General features: G+C 39.4%; 1 protein-coding gene across 4 annotated transcripts in view; it reads right to left on the bottom strand.

Annotated features, from left to right (window-relative positions):
* The window catches only part of GFPT1 (glutamine--fructose-6-phosphate transaminase 1), a 62,333-nt gene that overhangs the window by 22,722 nt on the left and 21,959 nt on the right, over positions 1–17,652 (bottom strand). For all 4 annotated transcript variants that reach the window (XM_009237222.4, XM_063713653.1, XM_054548113.2 and 1 more), the window contains 7 exons: positions 15,588–15,713; positions 11,317–11,375; positions 10,385–10,519; positions 8,540–8,601; positions 6,589–6,668; positions 2,193–2,298; positions 300–463 (listed from right to left, as the gene is read on the bottom strand). In XM_009237222.4, the coding sequence (XP_009235497.1) occupies positions 300–463; positions 2,193–2,298; positions 6,589–6,668; positions 8,540–8,601; positions 10,385–10,519; positions 11,317–11,375; positions 15,588–15,713 (732 nt within the window). The remainder of the gene's footprint in view (positions 1–299; positions 464–2,192; positions 2,299–6,588; positions 6,669–8,539; positions 8,602–10,384; positions 10,520–11,316; positions 11,376–15,587; positions 15,714–17,652) is intronic.

Below are 17,652 nucleotides of genomic sequence, written 5' to 3'. Positions count from 1 at the left end.
TAAAAAGGAACAGAACATGAACTATTTTTATGTTTATAAAGTATCTTTAAAGTATCAAGTGTTAATAACCTCTTTTTTATAATGTTAGAAATAACAAATCATTAATTAGTTTGAAGACGATTGTAAAAACAGCAGATAATTTCTCTAAAGAATCATCCCTTTTCCTAGCGTTGTCCCTTCACTAATCATGTGGAAGATTCCACTTATCATTCATTACTAGATTCAATATGCTAGGAAAGGAAGTAGAATATATTCTTTCCATTAAGGACAGCAAGCTATAACATGACAAAAACTTTCACCCTTCATGATCTGCTGGAGTTCCATCTGGAGTGTTTGCACAGCTCGTCCGGGGTGATCTCCTGCAGTTCGTTTAATTCGATGGATAGAAAGACGTCCATCCACTACTGCTGCAACATCATCATCTTCTAGAAAGATGACGCGATTGGTGTGTTCTATGACAGCACTATAAAGTTTTCAAGGCGATATTAAAATCAATAACCAAGGATCATTATTACAAATGAAACTATCATTTGGATACAAGAACCAAATTTCAATATAAACTCTATCACTCTGCAGTATCTCGGAGAATTTTCTGGTTACTAATGCCAACCCCTACAGGAAAGTATGGGGAAGGTGGTCATTGTGGACAAAAAATAAAAGGATCTCTAAGTAATCTAAGCCAAAGAGATTAGATCAGAAAGCATGGTTGTTTCCTCCTCATTCTATCCATTACCAAGTCCTAAAATTTTAACTTCCAAATATTCTTCGTTTCTATGTCCACCACCAGACAAATTCAAGCTCCCATCAGCTCCTTGGCTGGACTAGTGCAGCAATCTCCCAATTAGTCCACCCACTTTCTCTCTGATCTCTCTCCACCCATCTTCCATTTCTGCCAAAATTGATATCAAAAGGCAACAACTCTAATAAAGATTTCTCCTTCACTCAACAAACCATCTGACAGCTTCTCTTTGGCTCCTAGAGAGACAACAAAGTGCCTTACCGTAATCCCTATACCTCCTTCTCCAGCTTCATCTCACACCAAGCTTCCTCTCACTCTCTCTATTCGGGCCACACTCAGAGCCATCCTAACTCTCACAGGCTGAGCCATTTGCAAAGAATGAATGTTCCTCCCTCTACCTCTTAACCTAATTAACTCTTTATCTCTCCTTAACTCTCAGTTCAAACATCATTCCCTTAAAGAAATTTACCCACCGAGGGTAAATCACTCTGTTACTAGCATTCTGCAGCTCTTGTCACAGTTGGAATTCTACACTTGTGTGATCATTGTTTAAAATTTGCCTCCTCACTAAGGAAGAGCTCCTAAGGAAAAGTAATATTTTTATTTTTACTCACCATTATCTCCTGAGGCTAGCATATGACTTCACTCAGTGTTCAATATGAATGTATAAATGAATGAGAAAAGGCTGGTATGTTTCTGTAATTCCAGTGTATTTAAGCCATAACTGTCAACTGTGTAATCTTAAACATCTTAGCCCTGACTACACACCTTACACACCTGTAAAAACATTAAAGAGTAAAGCTTGTTTTCCCACTGAGATAATATATTCCCTGATGTCCTAAATGGCATTATTTTCTTATTTTTATTATTTTCTCTTATTTTCAGGTACAGTGGATGACTCAAATACTTGTTTGCAATTTCGGTGATTTTATTTTATCCTCATTACTATTTCACTTATAAATGCATGTAAACATCCCCCTGCATTTTCTCTCTAAATATCTTAGTCTACTACTATCCCTTTATAAAAGTGATTATGCTGCAAATTAATTCTAAATGTAAAAGATGAGTATCTACATTAGACTAAAACTACAATAGTTTAGCAACTATAACTATTGGGATACTAATTAAGCCATTTTACTCTTCAATCTAGAATCTCCTCCCTTCAAAACCTGGATAAGGCCCCTGAAATAAGAAGGAAAAAAATGTAAGAGCTCTAAAATAAATACACTGGAACAAGTCTCAAGCAGTATATGTGTTCTTGGTAAACTGACCTACATACTTTGAAATGACAGAAAAAGTGTCCTTATAGCCCCATCTCCAAAATGGTCACCTGTATTTCTTTAATTTAAAAAGTTCTCTCACAGAGCACTAGACTGATACACAATGACTTCTTGGGCTTCCTGCAGAAGGAGAAGTTTTACTAAAAATCTTTGAATCAACTAAGGAAGCTCACCTTGCATCAGAAGCAAAGTAATATTCCACTGCTTTTTCTTCCACCGGGAAAAGGCAGGTTGTGCTGTCCACACGAGAGAGATTGCAGCTTCCTTTCTTGTCTTTGCCTAAAGCATATAGTTAACATGAATTGGCAAACATGTAGAAAATCATGTCCAATGTAGAAATATGCATAATTTTCTACAAAATCAAGAAAAAATCATAGCAACACAAAACAATTTTAGCAAATTTAAAAAGCCAAGTAGATCACCTTATTTTCATGCAATAAGCCAATAAGAACAGACAAAAAGTGTACAGTGAAGTAGCAACTATCAAAGAGTGTGTGGCAGGTAAAAGTGCTACATTATATGTTTTTTTAATATAATATTTATTTTCCAGGTAAAAGTAATTCCTTAATATTAACTGGTTTTTTTAATCAAAAGTATGTATAAATTAATTTTAACTTTATACAAAACAATGATCTTAACACATTAAGGTTTGTGTACCTATAATGATAACAAAATTACATTTAAAATATCAAAATTGTGCAACGAAAAATAAAATGAACACAGTGGTTCACGCCTGTAATCCTAGCACTTTGGAAGGCCGAGGCAGGTGAATCACTTGAGGTCAGGAGTTCAAGACCAGCCTGGCCAACATGGCGAAACCCCAACTCTACTAAAAATACAAAACTTGGCTAGACGTGGTGGCAGACGCCCATAATCCCAGCTACTTGGGAGGCTTAGGCAGGAGAATCACTTGAACCCAGGAAGTGGAGGTTGCAGTAAGCCGAGATCACACGCCATTGTACTCCAGCCTGGGCAACAGAGCAAAAACTCTGTCTCAAAAAAAAAAGAAAAAGAAAATGAAGGCTAGTGGCAAATTAATTTTTATTGTATCATAACAAAACCTCACTAGATTTTAGCAGCAAGTCAGCATAACAAATCAAGTTGTAGTCTACACTAATTCTGATTTTAAAACAAAACAGATGCATATCACTCTCTAATTATGGTGTATCATATGTGGCACCCACTGTTAGAGACAAAATTTATAAACCAAGAAACTCTCCTTTCTTCAACTTGGGTTTTCTTACACTTCCTTTAAGTCAGGATAAAGTAGGGTCTTTTTGCAAAACTAATATCCTTTTAATTCTTGTATTTCAGAATTATGACACCTCTACTTAATTTGTCAAGACATTAATATTAATTTTTTCATCAAAACTGGAATGCTAAAGTTTTATAAATTGGCCTAATACAGGAAAAAAATCTATTAGTTGAAGACCACATAAATGTCCTAGAGACAAAAATGCACCTTTCTTCAAGGCCAGGACATAATAGAACTTGGAACTATGGACACAATAGCCAGAGAACATCACAAGTATACTTATAAAAACTGCTGTTTCATCTATCCTCTTAAAATGCACATATAAAGACAGACTTGATAATAATTATTAGAAATGTACATTCAAATGTGCTATTTATCCTGAGCTGATCATTATACATTGTACACATGTACTGAAATATACACCACATAAATATATAATTATATATCTATCAAAAATAAAAGCCAAAAAAAGTACATTCAAAGTTTTCTACCATCTGTGATTATTTGATGTTTTAGTGATGAAAACAAAGTAACTTTTCCTATTCATATTTAACAGCAAAGATGCCAAACTGAAAAATAAATGTAAGATGACATCCAAGAAAAAGTAACATTATAGAAAAATAACATATTAGTGTTTGCCAGGGGCTGGGAATGAGACAAGGGTTGATGACAGAGGGCAGGTTGAGGGAACTTATTGAGTGATCAAACTGTTCTGTATCTTGATTGTGGTGGTAGTTATGCAATTTCGCATCTGACAAAATTGGTGAAACTACATGAAAAAGAGTAAATATTACTGTATGTTAAAAAACAGAGGCCAGGCACAGTGGCTCGTGCTTGTAATCCCAGCACTTTGGGAGGCCAAGGCGGGCAGATCACTTGAGGTCAGGAGTTCAAGACCAGCCTGGCCCATGGTGAAACCTCGTCTCTACTAAAAACACAAAAAATTAGCTTAGAGTGGTAGAATGCGCCTGTAGTCTCAGCTATTCCGGAGGCTGAGGTGGGAGAATCGCTTGAACCTGGGAGGTGGAGGTTGCAATGAGATGAGATTGTGCCATTGCACTCCAGCCTGGGTGACAGGGCAAGACTTTGTCTCAAAAACAAAAACAAGAGTGAATTTAAAAACACATAAAAAGAGAGCTCAGCATTTAAAAAAAAATAAATGCGACCAGGTGTGGTGGCTCAGGCCTGTAATCCCAGCACTTTGGGAGGCTGAGGCGGGCGGATCATGAGGTCAGGAGTTCGAGACCAGCCTGAGCAACATGGTGAAACCCCGTCTCTACTAAAAATAGAAAAATTTGCTCGGCGTGGTGGCGCGTGCCTGTAATCCCAGCTACTCAGGATGCTGAGTCAAGAGAATCGCTTGAACTGGGGAGGCCAAGGTTGCAGTGAGCCGAGATCACGCCACTGCACTCCAGCCTGAGCAACAGAGCAAGACTTCATCTCAAAAAAAAAAAAAAAAAAAAAAAAAAAACCAACTACCTTTGCTTATAAAATGTCCTAATAGGCTTGAGTTTCACTGTTTTTTCTCCAAATATTGATAATTTCATTCTTCAAATAACAAAGTATATTTAGTTAAAATATGTTAAAAAATTTGAGGCTGGGGGCAGCAGCTCACACCTGTAATCCCAGCACTTTGGGAGGCCGAGGTGGGCGGATCACCTGAGGTCAGGAGTTCGAGACTAGCCCGGCCAAAATGGCGAAACCCCGTCTCTACTAAAAATACAAAAGTTAGCCAGGTGTGGTGGTGTGCACCGGTAGTCCCAGCTACTCTGGAGGCTGAGGCACGAGACTCGCTTGAACCCAGGAGGCAGAGGTTGCAGTGAGCCAAGATCATGACAATGCACAGAGCGAGACTGTTTCAAAAATAAATAAATAAGGTAAAAGAATTTGAGATATCAATGTCTGTTTAAATGAAAAGAACACTTCTGGGCTGGGCACAGTGGCTCACACCTGTGATCTCAGCACTTTGGGAGGCTGAGGCGGGTGGATCACTTGACTCCAGGAGTTCAAGAGCAGCCTAGGCAATATAGCAAGACTCCATTTGGACAAAAAAATTTAAAGTTAGCTGGGAGCCAGGCACAGTGGCTCATTCCTGTAATCCCTGTAATTTGGGAGGTTGAGGTGGGAGGATCCCTTGAGCCCAAGAGTTTGAGACCAGCCTGGCCAACACAGCAAGACTTCCTTTTTACAAATAAAAAAATTGGCTGGGGGTGGTGGCACATGCCTGTGGTCCTAGCTACTCAAGAGGCTGAGGTGGGAGAATCACTTGAGCCTAGGCAGCCAAGGCTGAAGTGAGCCATGACGAAGCCACTGCACTCCAGCCTGGCTGAGAGAGCAAAACCCTGTCTAAAAATAAGAATTAGCTGGGCGTGATGGCACACACTTGTAGTACTAGCTATTTGAGAGGCTGAGGCAAGAGGATCCACCTGAGCCCAAGAGTTCGAAATTGCAGTGAGGTATGACCACACCACTGCACTGCACTCCAGCCTGGGCAACAGAGCAAGACCCTGTCTCCCCATGCCGCTCTATAAAAAAAGTAATATAAAGTTACATCGAAGTAAATAAATAAGAAAAACAAAAAATAAACTTTACACATAAACAATATAAAAGAACAATCACTACAAATTCAAATAAAGCCAATCAAGATAGCAAATGTAAATCCAACAGTAATATGTCATGCATAAAATAAAGATCATTTAAACATATTTCAGTTAAAAGTTAACCTAAATGATTCAAATAACTACCACTTAGTCAATCTATAATAACCTAGCACACAATGCTTTTCCTAATCTAAGCATATATCCTACATGATTTTAAAACAAAGGAAAAAATAATTTACAACTTCAACTATTTTCTCAAATTTCAGAAATTTTAATGAAATTATTAAAAGCACTTTCTAAATGCCAAAAGCAGACACGCAAAATATACTCTGCAAATTAGAAAAATGTCAAAATACACTTCCCCACAAAATAAGCACATTTTTAGAGGCCCAGCACATTCATTCACTCCAAGAACAAAAGAATTAGTAAAGAATAAACAAAAGAGGATAAGATCCTCCCCAACCATGCAGAGTGCATTTCCCACCTCTTTCTCCCTGTGATCCCCACCGTGTGAATTTTGATCCAATCTGAGTCCTAGCTAAGGATACACAACAGAAAAAAATTCTAATCATCAGAGAACTCACAAAAACAAATCTTTTTCATGTCTAGACAGAACTATATATACATGTGCACCTGACCAAAGAGGCATTTATTCCAACTTAAGGAAAATAATTCTTCATATCTACTGCACTGCATTTGTAGAGGTAATTTTACCTGTTCTGTAGAGTATAGGAATGTGATCAGTAGAAAGTTTATGTTCACTCCGTACACCAATCAACAGAGGGCTACCTCGCCTGTAAATTGCAAAAGCAGTTAGAATTAAACCATTTTTATAAATAATGGACTAATGATATAAAATTTAATGGGCCAATACTCTTCAAATGTTTAAATTATCCCCCCAAGCTCAACTTCAGATATAAGAACTAGATAAAAAGAATTAAAAAAAAAAAATCTGTATTGGGCCAGGTGCAATGGCTCACACCTGTAATCCCAGCACTTCAGGAGGCCTAGGCAGGCAGATCACTTGAGCCCAGGAGTTCAAGACCACTCTGGGAAACATGGCAAAACCCCGTCTCCAAATTAGCCAGGTGCGATGGCACGTGCCTACAGTCTCAGCTACTCGGGAGGCTGAGATAGGAGGATTGCTTGAACCTGGGAGGTGAAAGTTGCAGTGAGCCAAGATCGCGCCACTGCACTTCAGCCTGGATGACAGAACGAGATCCTATATCCAAAAAATTCTCTATCAGGGGTCAGCAAACTGACCTGCAGCCCCAGGGTTTATTTTTATAAATAAATGGTTTTTGTTTGTTTGTTTGTTTTTTGACAATGGCCTTGCTCTGTCTCCCAGGCTAGAGTGCAGTGGCGCAATCACAGCTCACTGCAGCCTTGACCTCCTGTCCTCAAGTGATCTCCTTGCCTCAGGCTCCTGAGTAGCTGGGACTACAGGCATGCACCACCACACCCAGCTAAATTTTTTATTTTTTATAGAGATGGAGTTTTGTCATGTTGCCCAGGCTGATCTGGAACTCCTGGGGTCAAGCAATCCACCCACCTCAGCCTCCCAAAGTGCTGGGATTAAATTATTTCTTTTCTTAATTGACAAATAAAAATTGTATTAAATACAGTTATTTTGGAACATACCCATGCCCATTCTTTTACTTATTTTCTGTAGCTGCTTTCACACTACAACTGCAAAGTTGAGTAGTTGCTACAGAGGCTACATGGTCCAGAAAGCCTAAAATAGTTACTATCTGGCCCACTCCAGAAAAGTTTGCCAACACCTGTTCTGTAACAATGTATTTTAATTTTTTTCCTTTGTAATGTTAAATGGAATCTTCCTTTCAATTGTGCACAGAATGCCAATATACGAACGTGTAGCACCTTCTCCTTAGTCACCCTGTTTTCAGATTAAAAATATCTCTCTCTTACCATAATATCTTAGGGCGCCTCACTTAGGACTTCATGATCAGGCCTAAATATCCTAGCAAGAAGTAGTAATGGTACAATTATCTAGGAATCTGTCTAGAATATATGTTTCAAAAAATACAGAGAAAGCTAATATTTTAACTTTATTAGATAATATTCAATATCCAAATTCACAAAGTAACCTTGGTGCGCCCAACAAAGACAAAAGGCCAATTAAATGCCAAAATATATTTGCTTTCTTTTTTTTTTTTTTTCCCTCAGACGGAGTCTCGCTCTGTAGGCCAGGCTGGAGTGCAGTGGCATGATCTCGGCTCATTGAAACGTCTTGCCTCCTGGGTTCAAGCGATTCTCCTGCCTCAGCCTCCCGTGTAGCTGGGATTACAAGCATGTGCTACCACACCCGGCTAATTTTTGTATTCTTAGTAGAGACAGGGTTTCGCCATGTTGGCCTGGCTGGTCTCAAACTCCTGACCTCAGATGATCCGCCTGCCTCGACCTCCCAAAATGCTAGGATTACAGGTGTGAGCCACAGCGCCCGGCCTGTATTTGCTTTCTTCAGGGATTCTGTTAAATGGAAGAGTGGAAGCAACAGACAAGAAGGAGCATGCGAAAATATGCTCACATGAATATATCTAATAAAGGGCAGAACCTTTATAATAAAGGGTCATGTATAGTCTAAGAATAAACATGTAACTCAAATATGTTGAAATGCCTTAGTCATTGTTAGAGTTATATGTACCTTGTGCCAACTGCTTGCCCAGGAAAATGAACGCTTTTAAATACGAGTGCAAAAGCACCTTCCTATGGAGGGAAAAAAATGCATTAGCAATATTTACTATAATCAATTATCAAGTCAGAAATGCCTAGAACATACTGGCTTCATCACAGAAATTTTTTGTTCACACAAATGCTCTTTTGTACCAGTTTATAAACAAGTCTAAAGTTTAAGTAAACACTTACTCCTAAGCTTTGGTGTATTCAAGACCCACATTTTTTTTTTTTGAGATGGAGTCTCACTCTGTGACCAGGCTGGGGTGCAGTGGCACGATCTCGGCTCGCCGCAACCTCTGACTCTCTGGTTCAAGTGATTCTCCTGCCTCAGCCTCCCAAGTAGCTGGGATTACAGGCACACACCACCACGCCCAGCTAATTTCTGTATTTTTAATAGAGACAGGGTTTCACAATGTTGGCCAGGATGGTCTGGATCTCTTGACCTCATGATCTGCCCACCTCGGCCTCCCAAAGTGCTGGGATTACAGGCGTGAGCCACCACGCCCAGCCAAGACCCACTTTTTTAACCAAGCCTACACTCAAAATATGCTCGATAGATAACAACTACAAAAACAGATCATTTAAAAAGTCATCCTTTGTACAGGCTATGCACACTTCTCAACCTATATATCCTATCTCCATCATCTACCTATCTATATCGTCATAATACTATGAATTATCAGAGGAACGACAGAATTAGAAAAGATCCTAAGATCAAAATCCAAAACCTATTCTCTGCCCTAGTAATTGTACACCACTGTTAACTTCCACTCCTTCTGACCTTGATATTAGAGATATAAATATATACAATTATTAACATGCACACCATACAACTCCATCAACCCGAATCCTCAGGGACAGGGCTTACAGGAATCAAGAAGAGATAAAAGAGGAACATGAAGTAGGAGAGGGAAGAACCACCTTGGAACACAAACTGGATTATACAATGAATAAAAGGCAAGCCTATTAGAAACAAGAAAAGGCTGGGAAGGCACACTACTCCACTCTGCCTTGGGTAAAGGAAAGGAATAGGCCTCTACATTCTCCATCTTCCTGCTTCCTCTTTTTGCTACAGATATAAGATTTGGGTGCAGGTGGGAGAGAAGTGAGGGTTGGCCCATATTTGGGAAGCAAAGGACTTTTAAGTGGGAAAGCTAGAGTTATGAGTGGGGAAGGGAGATGTAAGTATCACTATGGATTTGGACATCTGTAGATCTTTGATGTCTTTAATCTTTAATTAGGAATGTTGGATGGAATCAAAAAGAATACTGCTTTTCTCATGGGCTTGGAAATGCTTTTCTATAGAAGTTCAGAGCCAAGGAAGAGTCCCCAAAAGGAAAAATAAGTAGTTGACTTTGTTGGCTCAGAGACAAGCAGGCATTATCCCAGAATATAAACTGTGGTAGCTGTGAAGCTACTATTGTGCTAAGTTATTGGTTGAGAAGAACACTCAGATGAGCAACAAGCAAGGGAATAACTAATCCTCCATTGTGTGTACTGTGTACATGTCCACGTGTGGTGCGTATGGATGTGTGTATATATGCATAGTTTTTAGACACACTTTGATTTTGGATTATTTTTCATTTTCATGACATTAAACCAGAATGAAGTAAGTAGAATTTTAAGTGGAGGGTGGGGGGAATCAATAAATCAATCAGTTTCTCAAAATTATTCAACTTGAATAGTTATGTGAGAAATAAAAGCCAAAAATACTCAAAAAAAACAGCACAGTTCCTGCTTATCAAACTTAATTTCCAGAAAGTTTCTCGGGATTAATGTTGGCATAATTATCTTTAAAAGTGTGGCTTAATACCAATTGTTGGATAACTCTCTCCACCAAGGTAGTAAAGCTGGTATCTTGACTTTCCCGATTGTCATACATATACTTAACAAGCTTGGCAATTGTCTCTGTGTCTGTTTCAGATTCGAAGTCATAGCCTTTGCTTTCCTGTAAGTAGAAAGAAAAAAAAGATACAATTAAAGAAATATTAATGATAAAAAAACCTTTTCTACAGAATTGTTCCGTCAAAAATGCTACTAATTTCTAATATTCTTTGAACACCATATCCCATTATTCAAAATTAAAGTCACCATCTCATTAGTGACTCCAAAACTGTGGTACTCTGTGTAACTGAACATACACTTAACTTACTGCCTAATAAATAGCCATTAGCTGTATGTGGCTATTTCAATTTAATTAAAATTAAATAAAATTTAAAATTCAGTTCCTCAGTCACACTAGCTCAACAACCACATGTGGACAGTGGCTGCTATACTGAATAGCCCAGATACACTGTCTTCCAACCCTGGAGAAAGTTCAATTGAACAGCCCTAAGAAAGCACTCATGCAGGTCAGCACTATGACCACTACTATACAGTACATAGCTGTTTAGGACATAAAATTTTCATTTAATTTGTCCTGATTCTTCTTGTATTAATATATCCTAGGAACTTTAAAGCATGACTCAGAATGCAAAAAATGTATCCACAATATTCCAATTTTATTTGAGCCTTTTGTCATGTATATTACAGTCAAATACTAATCATTTCCTTTTCATATTAAAAAACAGAATTGTTCCACTGTTATCAAAGAAAAGTCCAATAAACCACCATGCCCTTGGAATTGTCCAAGAAATTACTTGATGACACATACATGGTGTTTATTGCACATCCCAACAACCAACCCCAATGCTCTCGTTAGAAGTATTCTCAAAGACTGGGGTCTTTTGAGGTCACCTTACTTACCAAAAACTTTTTCAAGTCTTTGTAGTTGGTGATGATTCCATTGTGAATAACGATAAATTCTAAAAGAGGTAAAAGTGTTGAAGACAAAAAAGTTAGAAGTCTGATAAATCTAAAATAGCTATTACTGTAACTGGATTTTTCTCAAGTCAAAAATTTGTAACATGCTACATATACTATTTATGTTATTTATAACATAATTACGTCTACTTCTCATTACCATCAGCAGCATTGTTTATGTGGCATAGCTGAAGCACACAGTGCAGGGGAGGTGGGTACAGTGGGGAAATAAACAGGAAGTCTAGAGATAACAATTTCAGTTGTGGCTAAACTAGTAATTAAATGTTACCATGTGAAAGGAGCAAGTTTATTGGGTCTGTTGCCTCATTTGCAAAATGAAAGAGCTGAACTAAATATTTTTCTTGTTTCTCTGTTCATTCATTCTTGAGTAAAAGTTTAAAGAGAAGTCCTTTCAAACTAAAACAATAATCTGATTTACACCAAATGAATTTAAGAACTAGAATTAAGGAATTTGCTAAGAAAAACCAATCAGTTCTACAGTTAAATTTAGTTGTTTGAGATCCAGATAAGTCACAGAATGTCAGAAAAATAAATGTTAAAATATCATTCCAAGAGAAGATAGACATGATCTCGGGATAATTTTCATCTTTTTTAACTAACTTTGAAAACTATAAGAACAGATAATCAAGAGTTGACGATATCATTATTTGTAGCGACCGCTGGTACATAAAAACTACCAATCCGGCTGAGCACGGTGGCTCATGCCTGTAATCCCAGCACTTTGAGAGGCCGAGATGGGCGGACCACCTGAGGTCAAGACCATCCTGTTCAACATGGCAAAACCCTGTCTCTACTAAAAACACAAAACATTAGCCAGGAGTGGTGGCACGTGCCAGTAAACCCAGCTACTCGGGAGGCTGAGGCAGGAGAATCGCTTGAATCTGGGAGGCAGAGGTTGCAGTGAGCCAAGATCCCACCACTGCATTCCAGCCTGGGCAACAGAGTAAGACTCTGTCTCAAAAAAAAAAAAAAAAAAAAAAAAAAAATCCTAACAATCCTGGATTTATTATCCAGAGTTCATTTCAGTTAGGAGAAAAATTACTGCTAAATTAAATTTTATATTAAATTATCAAAATATTCTTTTTTTTTTTTTTGGAGACACGTTGTTGCTCTGTCACCAAGCTGGAGTGCAGTGGCTCAACCATGACTCACTGCAGCCTTAAACTCCTGGGCTCAAGTGATTCCTCCACATCAGCCTTCCAAGCAGCTGGGATTACAGCTGCTTACACCACACTCAACTAATTTTTTTATTTTTCTGTAGAGAGAGTCTCGCTATGTTGCCCAGGCTAGTCTCCTGAGCTGAAGCAATCCTCCCACTTTATCCTTCCAGTGTCTTGAGATTACAGGCATGAGCCACTATGCCAGGCCAAAATGTTCTTTTTTCTTTTTTGAGACAAAGTCTTGCTCTGTCACCCAGACTGGAGTGAAGTGGCACGATCTCGGCTCAATGCAACCTCCACCTCTTGGGTTCAAGCGATTCTCCTGGCTCAGCCTCTCGAGCAGCTGGGATTACAGGTGCATGCCACCATACCCAGCTAATTTTTGTATTTTTAATAGAGACGGGGTTTGCCATGTTGGTCAGGCTGGTCTCGAACTCCTAATTTCAGGTGATCCACCTGCCTTGGCCTCCTGAAGTGCTAGGATTACAGGCATGAGTCACCACACCCGGCCCCCCACAATGTTCTTAATATACATAAAGATCTGATATTTTGGCTGACAGTAATTAGAAACCAAATAATAAACATTTTCACTAGATTTTTGAGAGATGATAGCAACCACAAAAATAAATTTATAAAAAACCTTGCCGGGTGCAGTGGCTCATGCCTGTAATCCCAGCATTCTGGGGGGCTGAGATAGACGGATCACCTGAGCTCAGGAGTTCGAGACCAGCCTAGCCAACAGTGAAACCTTGTCTCTACTAAAAATACAAAAAATTGCCGGGCGTGGTGTCAGGCGCCTGTAATCCTAGCTACTTGGGAGGCTTGAGGCAGAAGAATCGTTGAATCCGGGAGGCAGAGGCTGCAGTGAGCGGAAAGCATGCCATTGCACTCCAGCCTCGGCGAAAGAGCGAGATTCCATCTCAAAAAAAAAAAAAAAAAAAAAAAAAAACTTAATGCTAGAACAAAGAGATTAATAAATAAATAGCTAATTTAAAGGTCTTAACTTGAAGCCAAATTCTCAAAACATAATCTAGATGTAAGTTTTCGGGAATCTTTCATAAAGGCCTTGTCAGTGTCAAAAGTCTAAATTATTGCTAGCATCATGATCAAATTCAATAGTAATTATTGAAGCACAAGAAGCGTAAATAGGCAGCTTCTGAATTAAACTAAAAATCAGAAAGGGCTGGGTGCAGTGGTTCATGCCTGTAATCTCAGCACTTTGGGAAGCTGAGGTGGGAAGATTACTTGAGTCCAGAAATTTGTAACCAGCCTGGGCAACAAAGCAAGACCCCTATCTCTACAAAAATAAAATAAATTAGCTGGGTGTGGTGGTGCACGCCTGTGATCCCAGCTACTCAGGAGGCTGAGGCAGGAAGATCACTTGTGCCCAAGAATTTGAGGTTACAGTGAGCTATGATCCCACCACTGTACCCAGCCTGGGTGGAGGAGTGAGACCCTGTCTCTAAAATAAAAGGAAAAAAAATGGGGAGGGATAAATACACACATACACAGTTTTGTATGTATTCTGTATGTATTTGCTTCTTTTTTTAAAAATGAAAGAACAGACTCAATAATTGGTGAATGTTACCTACAAGGGGAATAAGAGGAAACAGAAGAGTCTAGACTTGTTTTGTTGAGACAGTCTCACTCTGTCACCCAGGCTGAAGTGCAATGGAGCAATCATGGCTCACTGCAGCCTCAACCCCCAGGTTCAGGTGATCCATCTGCCTCAGCCTCCTGAGTAGCTGGGACTATGGGCGCATGCCACCATCAAGCTAATTTTTGTATTTTCTGTAGGCACAGGGTTTTGCCATGTTGCTCATGCTGGTCTCAAACTCCTGGGCTCAGGCAATCCCTCCATCTCAGCCTTTCAAAGTGCTGGGTAGACTTCTTTTAATATGTTTTGTTTTAAAGATGTGATTTCAGAATTATGTAAATATTTTAAATAATTATAAATAACATTTATTTTTAAAGAATATCAATCCTTAAAAATAAAAAATAGGCCAGGTACAGTGGCTCACTCCTGTAATCCCAGCACTTTAGGAGGCTGAGGTGGGCGGATCACAAGGTCAGGAGATCGAGACCATCCTGGCTAATACAGTGAAATGCCGTCTCTACTAAAAATACAAAAAATTACCCGGGTGTAGTGGCACACACCTGTAGTCCCAGCTACTTGGGAGGCTGAGGCAAAAGAATTGCTTGAACCCGGAAGGTGGAGGTTGCAGTGAGCCAATATCACACCACTGCACTCCAGCCTGGGCGACAGAGCGAGACTTCGTCTCAAAAAATAATAATAAAAATAAAAATAAATTTTCTAAAACATATTAAAGTAACACGTAGCACAACTGCATGGAGAAAGACTATTCCAAGTAACTCTAAAACACAGTAATTTGATTATACATTTCTAGAGAGATATGCCCTAAGGACAAAACTGATAACAAAAGTTCTCAGCCAGGAGCAGTGGCTCATGCCTATAAACCCAGCACTTTGGGAGGCCGAGACGGGAGGATCACTTGAGGTCAGGAGTTCAAGACCAGCCTGGTCAACATGGTGAAACCCCGTCTCTACTAAAAATACAAAAATTAGCCAGACATGGTGGACAGACAGGGTCTCATTCTGTTGTCCAGGTTGGAGGGCAATGGCGTGAGGTGTGACCACAGCTCACTACAGCCTCTACCTCCTCCCACCTCAGTCTCCCGATCCTCCCACCTCAGTCTCCCGAGTAGCTGGGACTACAAGCATGCACCACAATGCCTAACTTATTTTTTTATTTTTTGTAGAGACAGGGTCTCACTATGTTGCCAGGGCTGATCGTGAACTCCTGGACTCAAGCAATCCTCCCAACTCAGGCTCCCAAAGGGCTGGATTACAGGCATGAGCCAGCACTCTCAGCTCCGTATACTCTACTACTTCTGAATGTTTGAAATTTTCCAGATGAAAAATAATTAAAATAATGAAAATCTAAGAGCCTTCATTCTGCCCCCATTATTAGGTTTCCACAATCATTCTAAAGCACAAAAAATCTTTCCGTACCATTATTTTTATCAGAGCGCTGGGGGTGGCTATTGACAGGACTGGGTTCTCCATGTGTTGCCCAACGGGTATGAGCTATTCCAAGGTGTACATCAAATTCTATATCCAAATCCATATCTTGTTGTTCTGAAGAATATGAAAAGAAAAATTTCAATATTAAATCATGCTGCAGATAATGCTATAAGCTATATTTAAATACAATTATTACAATGCTGCTCTCTTGGAATATACAATCACTGAAACTAAAGATCAGGCAAATTCAAAATAGTGATTAAAAGACTTAGGAGGCCGGGTGCAGTGGCTCACGCCTGTAATCCCAGCACTGTGGGAGTCCGAGGCAGGTGAATCACCTGAGGTCAGGAGTTCAAGACCAGTCTGGCCAACATGGGGAAACCCCGTCTCTACTAAAAATACAAAAATTGGCCAGGCATGGTGGCACGTGCCTGTAGTCCTGGCTACTCCGGAGGCAGAGGCAGGATAATCGCTTGAACCCAGGAGGCAGAGGTTGCAGTGAGCTGAGATCATGCCACTGCACTCCAGCCTGGGCAACAGAGCAAGACTCCATCTCAAAAAAAAAAAAAAAAAAAAAAAAAGACTTAGGAACACATTGTAGGTCTGTATCAAGACATCTCATGTACCCAGTAAATTTACACACCTACTATATACCCACAAAAATTAAAAATAAAGATAAATAAAGACTTAGGAGTTTATGCAACTGAAATATTGAAGGCAAATGGTTTCAATAACCAAAACACTAATACAGAGTTAAAGCAAACACGAAAAAATTTTAATAATGGATAAAGTTAGGTGAAGTATATATAGGTAATAATGTACTATTCTTTCAAGTTTCCTGGAAATATGAATACTCAAGAGTTAAGAACCAAAACAATTTAATGTAATTTTTTAAATCTATATTTAATTCTTGCCTTAAAAAATCATTATCAATTTAATTAAACATGTAAAAAATTCATTTTCCCAATGACACATGACCTTATGACTGCAATTTCTTTGGTCTCTGGTGAGTGTACACACGTCTCACAATATAAACTGCAATTATGGAGTGCCTCCAAAATCAAATAGGTATTTGAGAACCAAGCAATGCTATGAAAGTACGGGGCTACTGGGAAATTGGCATAGGCCAATGTTCCTTTATCTTGAAAAGTAGCTGATTTGGCCGGGTGCAGTGGCTCATGCCCGTAATCCTAGCACTTCGGGAGGCCAAGGCGGGCAGGACACAAGGTCAGGAGTTCAAGACCAGCCTTACCAACATGGTGAAACCCCATCTCTACTAAAACTACAAAAATTAGCCGGGTGTGGTGGCGCGTGCCTGTAATCCCAGCTACTCGGGAGGCTGAGGCAGGAGAATCGCTTGAACCCAGGAGGTAGAGGTTACAGTGAGCTGAGATCACACCACTGCACTCCAGCCTGGGTGACAGAGCGAGACTCCTTCTCAAAAAAAAAAAAAAAAAAAAAGTAGCTGAGTCTTAATTTATTTTTCATATAAGCTATCTTTTCTTGGGGCTTCTTAAAAAAAATGGACAGCTCCAGTTATTAACTAGTAATGCTCTTAATTTCCTAAATATAAAATTAATTTGGCTAAGAACCCAGATAACAAAGTTTATCAGAGTTAGGTCTAAATTAAGAGCAAACTGGCCGGGCACCATGGCTCATGCCTGTAATCCCAGCACTTTGGGAGGCTGAGGCAGGTGGATCACCTGAGGTCAGGAGTTCAAGACCAGCCTGGCCAACATGGTGAAACCCTGTCTCTACTAAAAAAATTAGCTGGGCGTGGCAGCACATGCCTGTAATCCCAGCTACTCAGGAGGCTGAGGTAGGACAATCAATTTAACTCAGGAAGGGGAAGTTGCAGTGAGCCGAGATCGTGCCACTGCCCTCCAGCGGGGGCGAAAGAGCAAGACTGTCTCAAAAATAAATAAATAAATAAATAAAACCACAATGGTATATTCTGTTGTACTATTACATTTATAATATGTTGTCAACCTAGCTTCCACCAGAATTTGAATTCTACAAAAACAGCAGCCTACCTTATTATTTTTGAATCCTA

The sequence above is a fragment of the Pongo abelii genome, chromosome 12 (assembly GCF_028885655.2).
Source record: "Pongo abelii isolate AG06213 chromosome 12, NHGRI_mPonAbe1-v2.0_pri, whole genome shotgun sequence".
Classification (NCBI taxonomy): Eukaryota; Metazoa; Chordata; class Mammalia; order Primates; family Hominidae; genus Pongo; species Pongo abelii.
The sequence above is the reverse complement of the archived record's forward strand: the minus strand, read 5'-3'. Positions and strand labels throughout refer to the sequence as shown.